The sequence below is a fragment of the Sesamum indicum genome, linkage group LG10, assembly GCF_000512975.1.
Source record: "Sesamum indicum cultivar Zhongzhi No. 13 linkage group LG10, S_indicum_v1.0, whole genome shotgun sequence".
Lineage (NCBI taxonomy): Eukaryota > Viridiplantae > Streptophyta > Magnoliopsida > Lamiales > Pedaliaceae > Sesamum > Sesamum indicum.
In genome coordinates, this window is record NC_026154.1 from 4,333,050 (window position 1) to 4,352,618 (window position 19,569).

A 19,569-nucleotide genomic window follows, 5' to 3' on the forward strand; every position below is an offset into this window, starting at 1 on the left:
AAAAAAAATTATTTTTTTTTCTAAATCATAATTATATTCTCTTGAAAATATTGATACCGTAATAGTATTTATTTTAGAAAAAAAAAACATTTAGTATACATTTTCTATGTATATATATATAAGTATAAACTGAAAAATAGTGAATTAACTCTCAACACTGTGAAGGAGGATGTCCCAGAAGATTGCTGCTTCTGCAATAGAGCTCATTCGCAGACGAATTTCGCCTCAATTTTCTGGTAATTTTGTGTTGCCCAACAATGATCCATTTTTACCTTCTACTTTTCATAGTTCTTCCCATAAAGACGGCCCATTTTCATCCAAACCCAGAATAGATTTCAGTTCTATAAATGATGTAGATGATGCTGTTTGCTTGTTTCGTGATATGGTGAGATTGCGGCCACAGCCTTCTGTTTTTCAATTCAACAAGCTGCTAAGTGTTGTTGTCAAGATGAAACACTATTCTGTTGTCCTTTATCTGTTCGACGAAATGCGTCAATTGGGTGCCCCTGTAGATGAGATCACAATGAATGTTGCAATCAATTGCTATTGCCTTCTGAATCGAGTGGATTTTGGGTTTGCTATCTTGGGTACCTTCTTCAAGCGCGGTTGCGAACCAAATGTAACCACTTTCGGCACTCTTATAAAAGGGCTCTTTCTGGTTGGTGAGATTGCTGAGGCAGAAAAATTGTTTAAAAAGTTGTTGTCTGAAAAACTGTGTGAACCTGATGAAATTATGTATCTTATTGTGCTAAATGGTCTCTCCAAAGCTGGACGCATCCTCGCTGCCCGTGATTTACTTGGGCATTTTGAAAACATGAGCTGCAAACCCAATGTTAAAGCCTACAATGCAGTGATTGATGGTTTGTGCAAGGATCAAATGGTTGATGATGCTCTCCATCTCCTATCCAGAATGATTGAGAAGGGTATTTCACCTAATGTTGTTACATATAGTTCAATGATTCAGGGCTTATGTAATGTTGGTAGGTGGGAAGATGTTAAAGTCTTGTTAAAGGAAATGTTGTATAACAAGATTTCTCCCAATGTGTGGACTTGTAGTATATTGGTGGATGCATTTTGCAAGGAAGGAATGGTGGAAGAGGCTGAGAATGTTTTGGGAATTATGATGCAAAGAAAGGTTTGTCCTAATACTGTCACATACAATGCGCTGATTGATGGATATTGCTTGCGGGGCCAAATGGGTAAAGCAAAAAGAGTACTGGATTCCATAGCGGACAGGGGACTTACACCTAGCATCATCAGTTATAGTAGTTTGATCAATGGATATTGCAAGCAGGGAATGGTAGATGAAGCTTGGCATCTCTTTCTGGATGTTTCTTGTAAAGGATTAGAGCACAATACAATTACCTACAGCACCATGATACATGGATTATTTTGTAAGGGTAGATTTGCTGATGGCTGGAAGCTTTTCAACGATATGGAAGCTCGGTGTATAATGCCTGATTTACAGACTTATACTATCTTGTTGGATGGCTTGTGCAGAACTCAGCAGATTGCTCAAGCATTTTCATTTCTATGCATGATGGAAGACACAGGTGTTAATCCTAGTATAATTGCATATACTATAGTCATTGATGGCTTATGCAAAGTTGGAAAACTTGACATCGCCAGAGATCTTTTTAATCAACTTCCTTCCAAAGGTTTGCAACCCAACACCAAAATATATAGCATCATTATTGGTTCACTTTGTCGAGAAGGACTTGTAGAGGATGTAAAAGTCTTGCTTACTGAAATGGAGAAAAGTGGTTGTGCACCTGATAGTGTGACATACAGAGTCATGATTCAGGGTTTTCTGAAGAGAAATGAACTTTACAATGCAATGCCCCTCATGGAGGAAATGTACAAAAGGGGGTTCTTAGTCGATGCAGCTACTGCATACATGTTACTTGATCAGCTGCAACTAAAAGGTAAAGACGATATTCTACTGGAACTTATTAAGAAAGTTGTTCCAAAAAATGAAGATCTATTTGGCTTCTAGATATAGCTTGAACAGAGCGTGAGTTCACCTGTTACTTTGTTTATAATTTGATCTTCTGTTGGCAAATGTTGTGAAGTTTTAAGAATAGGTGTATCTCTGTATCCAAGAACCTCTAATGAAATGCCAAAATGAAAATAATAGGAGGGTTATTGCAAATATATAATTTGCATTTCAGAATTAATGCTAGGTGCTGCAAAACTGCATAAGCATTAGATAATACGACATATGAATTTATAAAAAAAATTGCATGCATTAAATATAAAATTATTAAATAGTCTAAACTAAATAATATTAGTGTAATATAAAATTTTATATTTTACCCCCCAAAACTTTAAATGTTGAAGCAGTTGTGGGTCATCAGGGAAATGGATCCCAACTGCCTTGCCAACTTTGGCTCTTCTTCCAATTTTGCAGTGAGAGGTTAAGAAATATGATGATACGGAGTGAACTATTTGTGCAACATAATTATACTCGTATAGAAATGCGTAGAAGCTTTGTATCAATGTTTCGAAAATCGAACCAATGATTGAATTGAATTCTTTACTGGTTATTGATCGATCGATCGAGTCGGATTGAAAAAATGAATTGATCCAAAATACCGATGACCATCGCATTACAAATGCGATGCTCTAACCTCTGAGCTAAGCGGGCCCATATAATATAAATTTTCTTTTATATATATATATATATTGATATTGTCATATAAGTTTGAAGTTAGAACTACTCCTCAACTCAAAAATCAACTTAAAAGGCCCAACGAAGGAAAAAGACAAAACAAGCCTTATAGGCATTTGCCTAATGAAGGTTTAAGAACGCAAAAAGCCTAAGAGAAGGACTTGATCACTGGAGGCCCGAAGAGCTTAATTCCACCTTGACAGCCAATTAGGCATACCGTCCAAGTGACAAAATATGATTAAGAAAAAAAGCTGACAGGAAAGCTCGGATGAACAGTCCCCTTATAGAGAAGGACTCTCATTTGGCTGGACTCTCCAGGTTAGACATTGACTATAGATTTGCCCCTTTAGGCAAGAATTTTGTGAGTATTAGATGCAATCTCCCACAAACATTTTTCATTCCCATTCACAATCCTCACATACTTAATCATATTTCACTCATATTTTCTTCTTTTAGTATTATTATTTCAACATTGGATACTGACTTGAGTTTCAAAGTGCTAAATTTATTTCTGTAGGTTCCAATTTTCGAGCTTGCATGAAACGTTAACCCACTACAGAACTCCATTCCATCGAAGAATTGATCCATGCGATTTTTGCACGCATTATATATATATATATATATATATGTATATGTATTTAAAATATATCACTTGATTAAATAAATATAACTTATAACAATAATTCATAAAAATGATACAGTTTATAAGTAAATACAATGTATAATAATTTAACAATGAAAACCAACAAATTTTTTGAAGAAACCAAATTATCAAAATTCAGATTAACAAAAGTTTAAAATTTAAAACCCCACGAACTCTTGAAAGTTGAATGTTTTGTTGCTTTCGCTTTTGAATCAAACACATGTAGCAACTAATGCTTCCATTATATTTTACAAAAAAAAGCTCAAAACAGATTGAAAAAAAGGAAAAAGAAGTAGATGAAGAAGAGGAAGGGAGAAAATCTGATTAGCTGTTAGAAGTTGTTCATTATCCATATTGAAAAATTACAAGCCAAATTTAAGTTCTTTATTATAAACAAATTAAGCCCAACTTATTCTCCCACATTGAAAAAATATAAGTTAAACTTAAATACTTTACACTATAATAAGAAAAAGTGTAACTAAGTTAAGCTTATTGTCCCATATTAGAAAAATATAAGACAAATTTAAGTACTTTAGGCTACAAATATGAAAAAGTTTATGCTAAAAAATAATTTATATTTCACTATATTATCATCTTTTTTTTTTCAAAAAAAATAAGTATACATTAATTTTTTGACTAGTTCCCGAATCACTGGTTTTGATTGATTTTGGCTAATTTTAATTGGTTCATATCAATTTTTGACCCTATGAACCGGTTCATGGCCGGTTCCCTGTCGAACCGATCGGTTATGTCCGATAATGAGAACATTGCTTTGTATATGTAACTATTTGTTTAGTAAGGCTCTTATCTTCTCAATAAATATTACTTTACCTTGATAAATATTACTTTACCTTGATGATTATCACATTCGAGGACAAAACGATAAAAATAAATTTATGCTTTTCTCTTTCATATTTTACTTTTAGACCTTTCATCTTATTAAATAGCTCTAATTAAAATAAAGCATAAAAAAAATAATATTATTTTATAAAAATAAGCAAAAAAATCCTTGTTTCTTATTCAACTTTATTCTAAACTTGTTTCACCAATGAAATAATATTTGATCCGGCTCGATATATGCGACCTTGATCGACGACCACGATCTTGGCCACGTCACCTCCCCAGATATGGGATAGGGCTTGAGGATAAAATAAGTAGGTTAAGCAAGTAGAGTTCGTCCTCAACAATGATCCTCCGATACTTAAGTCAGTTTACAGTCGAAGAAAAATAATAAGGTCTTAAATTATAATGTAAGATGATTGCTGTGAAAATTACCGCCCTTCAATATGGCTTGGGGAATTTATAGGACCTAATCAAGTCCCACTGCTATGGAGTCAAAATTATTATATATATATATAAGGATAAAGTGAAAAATAGTGAATTAACTCTCAACACCGCTAAGCACAAGAATCCCAATTCTCATTCACAGGGGAGGATGTCGCAGAAGATTGCTGCTTCTGCAATAGCTCTCATTCGCAGACGAATTGCGCCTCAATTTTCTGGTAATTTTGTGTTGCCCAACAATGATCCATTTTTATCTTCTTCTTTTGATAGTTCTTCCCATAAAGACGGCCCATTTTCATCCAAACCCAGAATAGATTTCAGTTCTATAAATGATGTAGATGATGCTGTTTGCTTGTTTCGTGATATGGTGAGATTGCGGCCGCTGCCTTCTGTTTTTCAATTCAACAAGCTGCTAACTGTTGTTGTCAAGATGAAACACTATTCTGTTGCCCTTTCTCTGTTCGACGAAATGCGTCAATTGGGTGCCACTGTAGATGAGATCACAATGAATGTTGCAATCAATTGCTATTGCCTTCTGAATCGAGTGGATTTTGGGTTTGCTATCTTGGGTACCTTCTTCAAGCGCGGTTGCGAACCAGATGTAACCACTTTCGGCACTCTGATAAAAGGGCTCTTTCTGGTTGGTGAGATTTCTGAGGCAGAAAAATTGTTTAAAAAGTTGTTGAAAACTGTGTGAACCTAATGAAGTTATGTTCCTTACTGTGCTAAATGGTCTCTCCAAAGCTGGACACATCCTCGCTGCCTGTGATTTACTTGGGCATTTTGAAAACATGAGCTGCAAACCAGATGTATATGCCTACAGTGCAGTGATTGATGGTCTGTGCAAGCATAACATGGCTGATGATGCTCTCCATCTCTTTTCAAGAATGATCGAGAAGGGTATTTCACCTACCGTTGTTACGTATAACTCAACGATTCAGGGGTTATGCGATGTTGGTAGATGGAAAGATGTTAAAGACCTGCTAAATAAAATGCTGGATAACAAGATTTCTCCTGATGTGCGGACTTGTAATATATTGGTGGATGCATTTTGCAAGGAAGGAATGGTGGAAGAGGCTGAGAATGTTTTGGGAATTATGGTGCAAAGAAAGGTTTGTCCTAATATTGTCACATACAGTGCGCTGATTGATGGATACTGCTTGCGAGGGCAAATGGGTAAAGCAAAAAGAGTATTGTATTCCATAGAAGAAAGGGGACTTAAGCCTTCTACGTTTAGTTATAATAGTTTGATCGATGGATATTGCAAGCAGGGAAATATCGATGAAGCTTGGCACCTCTTTATGGAAATTTCATGTAAAGGATTACAACACGACACAGTTACCTACACCACCATGATACATGGATTATTTTGTAACGGTAGATTTGCTGATGGCTGGAATCTTTTCAATGATATGGAAGCTCGGTGTATAATGCCTGATTTACAGACTTATAATATCTTGTTGGATGGCTTGTGCAGAACTCAGCAGATTGCTCAAGCATTTTCATTTTTATGCATGATGGAAGACATAGGTGTTAATCCTGGTATAATTACGTATGCTATCGTCATTGATGGATTATGCAAAGGTGGAAAACTTGAGATCGCCAGAGATCTTTTTAATCAACTTCCTTCCAAAGGTTTGCAACCCAACACCCGCATATATAACATCATTATTGGTTCACTTTGTCGAGAAGGACTTATCGAGGATGTAAAAGTCTTGCTTACTGAAATGGAAAAAAGTGGTTGTGCACCTAATAGTGTGACATACAGAGTCATGATTCAGGGTTTTCTGAAGAGAAATGAACTTTACAATGCAATGCCCATCATGGAGGAAATGTACAAAAGGGGGTTCTTAGCCGATGCATCTACTGCATCCATGTTACTTGATCAGCTGCAACGAAAAGGTAAAGACGATGTTCTGCTGGAACTTATTAAGAAAGTTGTTCCAAAAAATGAAGGTCTCTTCGGGTTCACCTGATCTAGCATTGGGCTGCCATCTGCTGGAACTGATTAAGAAGGTTGTTCCGAAAAATGAAGGTCCCTTCGGGTTCACCTGACTTAGCATTGGGCTGCCAAGCAAACGTCAGTATGTCGGGGTTTTACTGTAGGTATTCTCTCATAAGCAAATGGGTAAATCTAATTGGAATACTGCTTTAGTGAGGAACATGAAACCTGCAGATGACATCTTGGGCACTTTCTTTCTGGTCTGGAACTTGAAACCTGCAGGTAACTAGCTACGGATTTAGTTTGTCAGGACTTGAGGTTACTTCCAAAGAATTGGACAGACTGTAAATCCTTCAGACTTTATACCAATTACATTGATGTACGTAATGCATCCAAAGTTTGATCCTCCGTTATGCACAGTGAGAAGCTGTTTGATAATATAAGCTGATCGAACTCGAATTGGCAAGTTGCTATACTATTTCTTCTCAATTACAAGTTTAAGACTATCTATCTTTGTTTTTTGTGTTCAATTTTGGGGAGTAACGAGCTTTGCTGTGAGCAGTTCTACATATCTTTAAAGGGTGATACTTATGCTTTAAAGAGCTAAAATGATGATCCAGCTGCACTATGTTACTTTGTTTATAATCCGATCTTTTTGTTGGCAAATGTTGTGAAACTCTAAGAATAGGTGTATCGCTGTATCCAAGAACATCTAATGAAATGCCAAAATGAAAATAATAGGAGGGTTATTGCAAATTTATAATTTGCATTTTAGAATTAGGTGCTGCAAAACTGCATGAGCATTAGATAATACGACATATGAATTTATAAAAAAACAATTACATGCATTAAATATAAAATTATTAAATATTGTACACTAAATAATATTAGTATAATATGCATATTTATATTTTAATGTGAATTACTTCTTAGGGTGAATTACATCGATACCTCCATGAGGTTATCTCTAATTCGGATTGGACTCGGATCGGGACTTGACCCGCACCAGTTGGAGCTGATTTTGAAGCTTTAAACGGGTCTTTAGGCTGGTAGGGACCTTGGTGGTTTGGACCTGCCTCATTGTTATTATTTTAGTTTCTTTTTATGTATATTTATATAAAATAGGGATGATTTACACTTTTCTTCTCTGATGTTCTGAGTAATTATACATACACTTTCTGTAGTTTGAAAAATTACACAATATCCTGGGGTTTGATTCTATCTAACAAATAAGTCCCACTGTTAGTCAAAATTCACTAAATTGTCAATATTAGCAAAAAAGGGATAAAAATTCATATTTACCTCCCAATTAAGTTATTATTAATTATTGTAGGTCAAATAGATATTTTTATGACCAAATTACTCTTATACATCTCAACACATTAATACATGTTAGAAGGTATATTGTCACCATTAGAAGGGTAATTTAGTAAAAAAAATTATTTATCTTGCAATAAGTCAGTAATAAGTCAATCGAGGGTAAATATCAATTTTCATTTCAATTTTTTTTGTTAATATCAATAAATTCAGTAAATTTTGACTAATTGAGGGATCTATTTGAATGAAAGCAGACCTTAGGGGTACTAAATATAATTTTTTAAACTATAAAAAATCTATGTGTAATTGCATCAAATTTCAAAGGAGAGGAATGTAATTATCCCTAAAATATATTTGTACATATTCCAAAAATATGAATAATTTATTTATTCTTGCACCTAATACATAAACTTAATATTTTTATAATTAAAATAATAATATAAACAGTTTAAAAATGTTCTAGTTTTTATATATGTAACACATATTTTAAATTTTTTAATATTTTAATGCCTAAAAAATGCACATATAAATTGACAAATATTAATTTCAATAAAATTTGTAATCACGACACCAAGTCGTGATTCTGGATCTCGACTTGGTATGTTTCATTTCTTTTTTTGGTTTAAATAATTTTGTATAATTTAATTATATATAATTAATTTTTAACAACATATTAAAATTCAAAAAATTATAAAATTAACATTGCATTGATTTAAAAAATTACAATTAAGGGTACAAATGTAATAGTGTATTTATTTTGTACAATTGTAAAAAAATATAATTTTGGACTCGCTCATTTTGCGTCTCATTTTCATCACCATCGAACCGACAGTTTGCATACCAGGATACACAAAACCATCAACTGCAACAAGAGTAACGGAAAACAAATCGAGTGAGCACTATAAGTTCTTTCTTCAGGATGGCCTATCCATCGATCACTCGAGACCCTAAAACCGTATTCATGGATAGGGCTTGGAGCATGTGGCCATCATACTTGGATGATTTTCCGCACCGTTGAAGTTGTACTCCTGATATTCAAGAGTACAAGATATTCAAATGCGTTAGGCACTCCCAAAATACACAAAAACTTCATGATATTCAAGAGTACAAGATATTCAAATAATATGGATACTCTCAAAATACACAAAAATTTCAATGCGATAAGAGACCATCCATCGCTGCATAATTCACCACCAAAATGCAAAAAAATTTGAATTCAAGAAAATAAAGTAGACATAGTTAGCAAGAAATTGAGAAATAATGCATGACCGAATTTGGCGAAGAGTGAATGGGTTGATGCCTGCTATTTATACACGAAAGGATCAACTTTTTTATTTTTAAAAAATTTAAAGAAGGCTGGTAGCAGCCTTTAATCAAAGGCTGTTGCACCAGCCTTATCATCACTAAAATGTAATTTATATATATGTATATATAATTTATATATGTATATTTATATAATATATACATATATTGTAACTTATATATATGTATATATATGTATATATACATTATATATATATTGTAATTTATATATAGGTATATATATTATATATTTAAATAAATTTGTATAATTTAATTATATATAATTAATTTTTTAAGCAGACCCTGACTAAGCTGTACCGCATGTGGCAATCCAATCTTTTGATAACGGCTACCGAACATATTAATCAAAAGAGAGAGAAAGAGATTGTTGGGGTTCCGACCTGGAACTCCTCTTTATTTATCGCATTTCTTCCTTTATCAGGGGCTAAGTGAATCCTCGGGGAAAGAAGAGAAAAAAGTCCCCAGTACCTTTCAAATATAGCCCTGAAGAGCTTCTTTTTGAATTTCCTTTTTCCGGGATTTCTTTTCCATATCATTTTGGAACAAAGTGACGGATTGGATTCTGGAGAATCTATAATTGGAAGAACTTCAAAGTCCTAGTTCTGCGTTCGAGATAGAGATGTTAGTCCAGGGGCATAGATCGAGCAGTAGACCAACATATTAAAATTCAAAAAATTATAAAATTAACACTTATTAATTTAAAAAATTACAATTAAGTGTACAAATATAATAGCTAATATTTTTGTACAATTGTAAAAAATACAAAAAGTATACAATTAGTCCTGACAACCCGGTACTGGCACATCTGATTGTGTTCAAAAATTTCTTTGTTGGGCTTGTTGTCGTTCACGCGTTTGCGCCCAATCCATCTCGTTGTGAATACGCACTGTTTGATTTCGACCAGGGCGCGAAGAGATGCGAATAGTAGGATCATGGACCAACTTAAATTCCGGTACATCTCAATAATCTTCGGAATGCACAGGTTCAAATGACTTAGAATATGTATTTTTATAAGCCATTATATCATAATAATCCTTCACCATTGATGGAGCATTAATCATGTATGCAGCGTATACCTTTTGAGCGTGACTGCAAGGAATACCAAATTGAGTCAATTTGCTGCAAGAACATTCTCGGTTCGCAATTTTGACAACATGAGTGTTGACTCCTGACATCTTGTAACAACTGAGGCGGACTGTTGGAACTGATGGTATTTGGTGACGGTATGTTCAACAGAATTTTGATGCCAACGTGTGAACATCTTATGTGCAAAATCAGTCCACAGTTGGTTGTTGGCCAACATTACATAACTTCTCGCTAACCTCTCATGGAAATAATGGACACTTCATTGAAATGTCATCTCAGCAATTGATCTCGACTGCACAACACAACAATGGCAGGAATATTGCCTTACTTACTTAGGCTTTAACCCGGGTGCAAATGCATTGAAAGGCTCAAGACTACAGACATCCGCAATTACATCTCATTTAGCGGAGGTCGATATCACTTATAACACTCCCACGACCTCGTCGTCTACTACGCTCATGTTGTTGCATCACTTCTATTGGGGGGATTGTTGTGCCCAAATTCCTCGGGTAACTATGTCTCATTACTATATCTCTCAAAATTAAAAGATATAGAAACCGTGAGGAACTATAGTTGGGGGAGTGCTATGCTGGCATTTTTATATCGCAAATTATGCAATGCCAGCATAAAAGGCAAAGCGGCAATTGGTGGCAGCCTGCAATTGCTACCAGGTAAAATTTACTTAATAACTCTTACACAATTTTTTTGCTATTAATATTAATTAATAACACATATTTGTATTGTTCGTGCAGATTTGCGCATGGTCACGGATTACACCACTTTGTCCTGGACTTGGTGCCCAGCGACTATTTATGGGCCAAGTCCAAATGGACAACAATCGCTGGCTCCCAGCAGCACCATATGGTGCTACTTGGAATTGTCAGCACACTTTCACCAGCACAGTACGGGAAACTGTCCGAGTCATACGAGAAATATTGGATGAGATGCAGGCGGACCAGGTAACTTATTTTTAATATTATACGTATATTTATACCGTAAATTAAATGTGTATTAATTTATATCTTTGTATTTATTACAGTTCATATGGCAGCCGTATGACATGAACTCGGATGTGAGGCTTACGCCGATAAATTGAACCCCCAATTGTGGAGGTCATCATGTCCATTGTATTCTACGCGATAATTGAAATGCATCGTCCCGAACGGGTTGTTCGCCAATTCGGGATGAGGCAAAATGTACCAGAATCGATGGATATCCGGGATATGAGCCTCCATCAGATTTTCCGTAAAAATCATACGGGCGCAGATTGGTACCTGCAACACATACAATATATCACTGTATGGCAAAGACGATATGACACGGTTGTACAGAAGCCACCCATTTCGAATAGAAGGGAAAACAGAACGAGGTTATTGGGAATGATACTACAACATAACAAGAAATTTCGTGTCGTCATCTACTGATAGATGTGTGAAAAGCGGGTATCAACCTGGAGAAGCACCTATGTTGCACGTTATGGTACGTTGTTATATAATATTATATATTTTATTTCAATTTTTTTTTTAACAATACAAGGCTCATTTTTTTTCTATAATTTTCTCGCAAATGAGGTGAATGCCTTTGAAACTTTATATCGATCTAGACCACAAAATATTGAAGGATATAGTCAATTGATGGATAGATTTGAATTACATATTATCAAGGAAGTTATAACCCAACATCCACAACAAATTGCTTTTCCATGCATTCTCACAACATTCCACAGGCAAAGAAAAAGTTCTAGCCGAATGTCTACTGGTTCAGTTGAACGTCATGATATTGGGGTGGATATAGTTGGTCCTTCTACAGTATATCCACCTCAAGATGATTACGTGCCTCAACCGTCTCAAAACGAATGGTTTCAATCGACTCCATATATGCCAAGCCAAACACAAGATTATTCTCTTAACCTTGGTCTTGGTATTAAAATCAACCATATGCACAACGATACAATATTTCACCAATTCCATTTCCATCGTTTGGTACATATCGTGACAATGTGGAGTCTAGTTTCTCAACAACATCAAGTCGGTTCGATGGTGATGAAAATGAGGCGCAAAATGTAGGCGAGGAAATAAGAAAACCTCGACGTCAACGCCACAAACGGAATTGTGGAACGGGTGGACATTTTTTATATTTGTAATTGTATAGTTCATGTAATTTTTTACAATTGTACAAAATAAATACACTGTTACATTTGTACCCTTAATTGTAATTTTTTAAATTAATGCAATTTTAACATCATAATTTTTTAAATTTTAATATGTTGTTAAAAATTAATTATATATAATTAAAGTATATAAAACTAATTAAACAAAAAAAAAAGAAAAAATGCCAAGTTGAGATCATAAATCACGAGTTATCACCACACCAAGTCGGATCGCGACTTGGCCATTTTTTAATTATAATAATATAATTTTTTTTATTAATAAAAAAATAAATAACTCCAGTTTTTTTTGTGCCCTAATATAACAAACATTAATTCATATAACAGTAATTAAAGAAAAAACGATAAAGATTAGCAAAAAATATAAATATAGAATTGAATGTTTTAATGGGAGAGAAAATGGTGACAGTGAGGCAGTAGTGGTTTATCGGTGGCTCATCTACCCCAACCACAACCCAACGCTATTAATTGCTTCCAAGTACCTCCTCCACCTCTATATCATTCAAATTCAATCAATCATCTCTGCAAATTCATCAATCCGCCCCAACGCCTTCCTCCTGCACTTCTTTCACATACCCATTTCCGCACCGTAACAGCAGAGCCCATCTCTTTTTTAGAGTAGATCTTGAAGGTAAGAGGAAGAGAAGATGAAGGTGATTGTCACGACTCGTAGCGGCCGAGAACTCGTCAAGGGGGGCCTTGAGCTCAGCGATTCTGTATGTTGTTTTTGCTTTTTTTTTTTGGTTTTTCCTCAAATGGGTTTTTGTGTTTTGTATGCTTCGATTTGAACTGCGGATTTTGGTGCTTGGATTTAGTGTGTTGTTTGTGTGCAAGAACATGGGCTTTTTTCTTTTTGGTTCCTGCTTCCTTTTTTGTTGGAATTGGGTATGAATCGTTAATCTTGGGATTCTTGTGTCTGTTGGTGAGCAAGGGTGTGATTGAGATTGTATTTGGTGTTGTCTGCAGGCTACTGTTGCTGACCTGCAGGGGGCGATTCACAAACGAAGTAAGTTGTTTCTGTGTTTCTTTGTTGTTGTGCTGTTGGTTGATTTTTTTGGCTGAAAATCCTATTTTGTTTGGCTTCTTGTTCACATTTCGGATGATACAGTTTATACAGATAGATTCCATAATAAGGTAATTTGTTTGTTACAGTTATCTGTTAGCTAATGTTGTCCGGAGGATGTGTGTAATAAGATTTGTATCTACATTAACTAAACCAAATGAGGTTTCTTTCTAGTTGGATGGTTTTCAAATGATATCTAGTTTGGAATGCATAAGCTATATTTGTGTTATGTGACTGGTGACGAAAAAATTTGAGTGCTAGTTTGGCATGTATGCATGGCTTACAAGATAGATACTGTCTGAACATTTATGCATAACATACACTTGCATGGAATGGAACCTAAGAAATGGTGGTAAAGTAAAATGAAAGTAAGATATGTTATATGATCGAGAAGTCGGTTCTTGTCATCTTGGGATGACTGAAACTTCCTATTTGTGTCAGTTCTAGCACGATAAGAGAAAGCATCTGAAAGTATGTGTTTTAATTAGTATACACAGTTTTAGTAAGTAATTATCAAAGAACTGAACCATATCAGCTCTGAGCATCACGCAAATGCGTGTGATCTTTGTAAGATCCTTTGATCCATTAGGTTCTGAGCACTGAAACTAATAGCTACTTATTATATATCATGCAACTATCCTGTCAGAAATTCCTACACTTTATTCTTAACATGCAAATGCAAATATTCTTGTTAAAATGTGGGATAAGGGTTCTTTTGATCCATAAAAAATGTCAATTACTATGTTGAGACTTGAAAAATGATTCTAAGAATGTCTCCTATCATTCACGCTTCTTTAATGATACTTTCTATTACATAAGAGATTAGTTTCCACTGTTTCTTTCTTGACTAGTTCTTTCAATTTGGAGAATTCTTCATTAAGTCCCATTTCTTGGTTTCACCGTGAAGTTTGAATTGGCTTCTGTCAACTTATCTTATAGTTTAGCACTTTGGTGCATGCATTTGAAAGAAGAAGAGCCTTGTGCTTTTACTATGTTTAGATGCTGACATTAATGTGTAAAATTTGTTTTAGGCCAGTGCTACTGCACCTTCCGGAGTATGTTAGTTATGAAAATAGATTTGCTGATCTGAATTTTATATAGAAATTTTCCGACATTCGCTATCTTCTTGTGCAATTGGTTCAATTGAAGGAAGTTTGGATACCAAACATGCCAACATGTTTTTGTCATCTGATTTTGTTGAAGACTCCCAGAATATTAGAATTACATCATGCTTGTTTAAGTTGTTACCTAGAACGATGATTGTATTATTACATTTTCTATTTTTTGGGGTGTGGCATCTGCTATTAACAGGGAAGTTATAAGGATATCAATTAAACTTGCTGTGTTCATATTGTTTCTTTTCATTTGTTTATGCCATTTGTTGCTCTTCACTTATCAAATTTTCTTTGTTATCTGTCGACAGCCAAGAAATACTATCCTTCCAGACAGCGATTGACCCTCCCACTCCCACCTGGGTTGAAGGAAAGGCCTACCGTCCTTAACTATAAAAAGAGTCTGAAGGACTATACTAATGGCAACACAGCTGAATTAACGGTTGTTTTCAAGGATCTTGGTCCACAAGTCAAGTATAGCACGCTTTTCTTTTGGGAGTACTTGGGTCCTTTGATTATCTATCCTATCTTCTATTACTATCCTGTGTACAAGTTCTTTGGGTACAAGGGGGAGCGTGTTATTCATCCCGTTCAGACATATGCCCTGTATTACTGGTGTTTCCACTACTTTAAACGTATTATGGAAACCTTCTTTGTGCACCGTTTCAGCCATGCGACATCGCCTCTTTCAAATGTGTTCCGAAACTGTGCTTATTACTGGACTTTTGGTGCTTGGATTGCTTATTATGTCAATCACCCTCTTTATACACCTGTAAGTGATCTCCAAATGAAAGTTGGCTTTGGTTTTGGGTTGCTTTGCCAAATTTCAAACTTCTATTGCCATATATTGTTGAGAAATCTTCGAAGTTCTGAAGGGGGTGGGTACCAAATCCCACGTGGCTTTCTATTCAACTTTGTTACATGTGCTAACTATACAACTGAGATATATCAGTGGCTAGGCTTCAACATTGCAACACAGACTGTGGCAGGTTATGTTTTCATGGTGGTTGCCGCTGCCATAATGACAAACTGGGCCCTCGCCAAGCACCGCCGTCTCAAGAAGGTGACTCTATCTCTCTGTTGCTTTTGGGTCCTTTAATTTTGCTTACGAGCCGCACCATCTCTACTTACTATAAGATCATATTCGGTGACATTCTCTATATAGCATCTATCAGAAATGTTTTTTCTGCAAGTTTTCTGTGGGTTCATTTTGTTTTGAGTAAGCTTATACTAAAGTATTTAATCTTCCTTGGATTCTCTTTTCTGAAACATAAAAAAAGGTAAAATGATGATTATAATGTTCATGAGGGTCTCTTAGCAATTTCTTTTGACATGCTAGAAAGCAAAAACATATATTTGTCTTGCGCAGTGAAGATTTCTTTGAATAGATATGAATTTTTATCTCTCTTTCCCCGCCGGCCATTCCACCGTATGCAGCCTCTCTAAATATTTTGTTTAACTATAGTGTCTGTGCATATTTGGTTTTCCGTCATTTGTGACCCAAAAATTTCCCATCTTCAGCATTGTTCACTTGCTTAATATGCATGAAACTCAAGTATATAATCTGTATCAGAGTCGATTGCTATCATATCATCTGCCTATTTCTACTCCAGCCTGAAACATAAAAAAAGAAATTGTATGAGTGTATTTCAGTTGAGGTATATCTGAGTACGGTTTACTTCTGGGTATCTCTGCCAATGGCCTGTTTTGAACATGTGGTATGTTTCTTGCAGCTATTTGATGGGAAAGAGGGAAGACCAAAATACCCCCGACGATGGGTGATACTGCCCCCATTCCTGTAAGAGCAAACACTCGGTGCTTTTGTTTTTATCACGATCCAAGTTCTGCACTGCCCGGTTGAATGTAGTCAATTCTCAAAGAGAGTTCTCTTTAATAGAGATCACGCATAGATCTTGCCAGCTAGCTCGTGTTTTACGTCCTGACATCCGTTCATTAGCATCATGGTAATGGTGTTTTAGGTGTCGTTAGTCGTTACCCTTGTGGTCTCTGTTTCATTTGCGATCAAACATCTTGCATATGTTGAGTATTTCCTCGACTTAGTCAGCACGTTAAGCAGAACAGATGATTTAAAAGTGCAAAATCTTGCTGTTAGCAGACATTTATCCTCTGTTTTGGTTATGATATCTACCGTTGCTGCAAAACTGCATGGTGCTACTTATTTTGTAATCAGTCAAAACAAAAAATTTCAAGAAATTAAAAAGTAAAAGAATCAGAAAAATTCTATGAATATCCAATCTATAAAGATATGTTAATGCTATTTTTTTTTGAAATTTTACTTTTAAAATATTATTTCTTCCCTAATTTATTATTTTGTATAATATGTTATGCAACGCTATATTTTTTCTTTTGTAATTTTTATCAATATCAATTAGTCAAAAATCATTCATTTTAAATTTTTCAACAACACCTCTAATTTAATAAGATTGATAATTTTTTTTATTTGTATTTCAATTTTGATATTTATTCATTATCACACATATATATATATTGATATAAATTTAAATTTAGATTAGTACTTTACAAATTATTCGTGTGTATTTTAAAAATTTCAATATGACATAGTAAATTGAATTTTTCTTCAAAATAATTAAGATTACTTCTAGCATAGTAACTTCATAGAGATATTATTAGAATATTATTTTTTTAGTTGGATATATTAAATAATTTTATTCTTTTTAATAGAATTTTTTTGTTCTTTTATAACTATTTTATTTATTTACTTCTAAAAGGAGTACTTAAGTAAGGGTGTACTTGTCCTTTCACAATGGGGAAGAAACACTTGCGGATACATACTTTTATACATAGTATAGATATAAATAGGGGAGTAATTTACTCATTTACAATATCACAGAGGGTAAAATATTGACATTAAACTCTCAATTATTTTGGAAAAAATTCACAAAAAACAAATTCAAATACGTAACAGAGACAATAAATGGAAGAAGAAGTTGAATCCAATGCAAAAGGACTACCAAACTACCATCCATATGTGAAGACATGACAAAGCACTTGGAGGCAAATGAAGCAATGCTAAAGGCACTATTTGTGGTTGTTTTTGTTCTAATTCTTGTTGTAATACTGAAATGAATCTCAAATTGAATCTATGTAAATTTTATGTTTATGCCCCCCCCCCCCACATTGAATATCATTCTCTATTTCAACCCCTGTATCAACCCCATCCAATCCTTCTTTAACCTCGTCATCGTCGAACGTATATTTCCTTGTACCAACCCCCTCACTTTCACCCTCAATCCCCTAATTCCCTACGGCAAAGCCTGAATCCTCCACCGACTCAAAATCACCATCATTAATTTGTGGCTTTCATCAATTTCTATTACATGACCATGTGGATCAACTGTTAAATGGAATTTGAAAGTTCTTTAATGTATTTGAAAATTACATTTACTCTCTTAATAACTCCCTAATGACATTGTCCCCATCTAAAATTTTTAAACGATTCATCTAATGTTTGACCAAGTAATGTATAATATATTACTAATTTAATACTCTTATCCCCAATTTCCGTGTAAATGTGTATAAGATTATCATAAATTACCTGTCTTTATAAATTGGATTTTTCAAAAGTAGCACAATATTTTCCATCAAAATCACGAATAGTTGGTTGTTATTGTTGTTCACGTATCTCCAAAATGCCTAAATTATACAATTTTTCTTTCGGTTTTTTCCTAAATCATTTGAGACTTAATCCTAAATTATTATTTTTTTCACTTCTTTTTTTATATTTATTTTTTCGTCTCTTCGATTGAGAGAAGATGACCTATGCCACTATTAGAGGTCAGATTGCATGACGAGCAATTTGACCAAAAATTTAACATCGTTAGTCTCATAAGGTATATGAGTTGGATTTATGAAAATACGAATTTTTATGTATATTTTAAAATACGATGAGGCTTTTAGCTGAATTTTGAAAATTCGAGTGTGTTTTATGCAATTTAGCTTTAGTTCTCTTGAAAAATATAATTTTGTTATGTACTTATTAGTTTTTAATTTATTTTATGTATTTAATTAATTTTTATGATTTTGATATGTTAGATATATTGAAGTTGGAGGATGAATGGCTTCTTTAGAGAAAAATAAGATAAAATAAAATGAAAATGGCTAATCTTTCTTTCAAACCCTAGACCCTGTACCAGAGCCTTGGGCTCTACCAACTGAGCTAGACGGGCGGATTAAATTTCCCAGCTTATCCAATTGGTTTGCGATATCTCCAAGTCGCAGACAGGATTTGTTGGGAATTTCTAGAGAACCGATCGGCAAGTGGTGTTGTTTGAATTTCCCGTTTTGGGAGAAATGGGATTCATATGGACGTTGTTTGAACTCGTGGTCGTCTTGGCTGTAGTTTTTGCATTGGGATTGGGTGCCGCGATCGTCGTTGCCACCTTCAGAAGAAAGTATAATCACGAGTATGTGTATGCCCCAATTGGTCTGTTGTTCTTTTTTCATTTCCTTTCGCAATTTGAATATTTGTATGTTTTTGCGTTTTAGCTGTCATGTTGAGGCGCCTCCTGTCTTCGAGGATCCGAATTCATTGAAGCCGGTATATATCCAAGATCCAATTTTGTTCTATTGTGCTATTTAATTCACCACTTTTCTGCGGTCAGGTTTTATAAAAAAAGTAGAATTTTGATGGTGGAATGTAGCATATTCCGATTTATAGTTAAATGTTTTATAAAGGAACGCAAAAGTTCTTTTGGCAACAATTTGTACTGTGTAGCTACCTAGGCAAGAGTTTATCTCCCTTAATGTTTGGAAATTTTTAACAGTTTTAAGTGTCTTACATAATTTTAGAGTGGTTTGGTTAGACTTTGAAACTTAGTGAAAATTTAAGCATTTTATAAGTCTCTCTGGTTTAGATGCATAAATATTTGATTGGATTCCTGTGCTGAAATTTACTATTCCAGGTCACCTGTCCTAATCTC

The 19,569-nt window shown here is 34.5% G+C and overlaps 3 protein-coding genes across 3 annotated transcripts in view; all 3 read left to right on the forward strand.

The window, feature by feature from the left end:
• LOC105171909 (pentatricopeptide repeat-containing protein At5g65560-like) lies at nucleotides 131–7,280 on the forward strand. Its single transcript, XM_020697241.1, has 3 exons — nucleotides 131–1,993; nucleotides 4,744–5,238; nucleotides 5,291–7,280. Exons 1-3 carry the CDS (start codon nucleotides 170–172, stop codon nucleotides 6,572–6,574), a joined length of 3,603 nt encoding a protein of 1,200 aa, XP_020552900.1. The 5' UTR covers nucleotides 131–169; the 3' UTR covers nucleotides 6,575–7,280.
• LOC105171911 (very-long-chain enoyl-CoA reductase) lies at nucleotides 12,817–16,770 on the forward strand. The gene is made up of 4 exons (XM_011093168.2): nucleotides 12,817–13,149; nucleotides 13,400–13,439; nucleotides 14,920–15,671; nucleotides 16,342–16,770. Exons 1-4 carry the CDS (start codon nucleotides 13,081–13,083, stop codon nucleotides 16,408–16,410), a joined length of 930 nt encoding a protein of 309 aa, XP_011091470.1. The 5' UTR covers nucleotides 12,817–13,080; the 3' UTR covers nucleotides 16,411–16,770.
• The window catches only part of LOC105171912 (dolichyl-phosphate beta-glucosyltransferase), a 6,039-nt gene continuing 5,187 nt past the window's right edge, over nucleotides 18,718–19,569 (forward strand). Inside the window, exons 1-3 of the mRNA XM_011093169.2 lie at nucleotides 18,718–19,053; nucleotides 19,136–19,187; nucleotides 19,552–19,569. The exon at nucleotides 19,552–19,569 is cut by the window's right edge and continues 80 nt beyond it. Of these exons, the coding sequence (XP_011091471.1) occupies nucleotides 18,941–19,053; nucleotides 19,136–19,187; nucleotides 19,552–19,569 (183 nt within the window). The 5' untranslated portion in view covers nucleotides 18,718–18,940. The remainder of the gene's footprint in view (nucleotides 19,054–19,135; nucleotides 19,188–19,551) is intronic.

What these genes read in the sequence shown, in the direction of transcription:
- LOC105171909 (XM_020697241.1), top strand. Translation starts at nt 170, where the DNA reads ATGTCCCAGAAGATTGCTGCTTCTGCAATAGAGCTCATTCGCAGACGA. An exon ending in ATGAAGATCTATTTGGCTTC is followed by an intron (nt 1,994 to 4,743) that starts TAGATATAGCTT and finishes TCTCATTCACAG; the next exon opens with GGGAGGATGTCGCAGAAGAT. An exon ending in TGATAAAAGGGCTCTTTCTG is followed by an intron (nt 5,239 to 5,290) that starts GTTGGTGAGATT and finishes TGTTGAAAACTG; the next exon opens with TGTGAACCTAATGAAGTTAT.
- LOC105171911 (XM_011093168.2), top strand. Translation starts at nt 13,081, where the DNA reads ATGAAGGTGATTGTCACGACTCGTAGCGGCCGAGAACTCGTCAAGGGG. An exon ending in GCCTTGAGCTCAGCGATTCT is followed by an intron (nt 13,150 to 13,399) that starts GTATGTTGTTTT and finishes TGTTGTCTGCAG; the next exon opens with GCTACTGTTGCTGACCTGCA. An exon ending in GGGGGCGATTCACAAACGAA is followed by an intron (nt 13,440 to 14,919) that starts GTAAGTTGTTTC and finishes ATCTGTCGACAG; the next exon opens with CCAAGAAATACTATCCTTCC.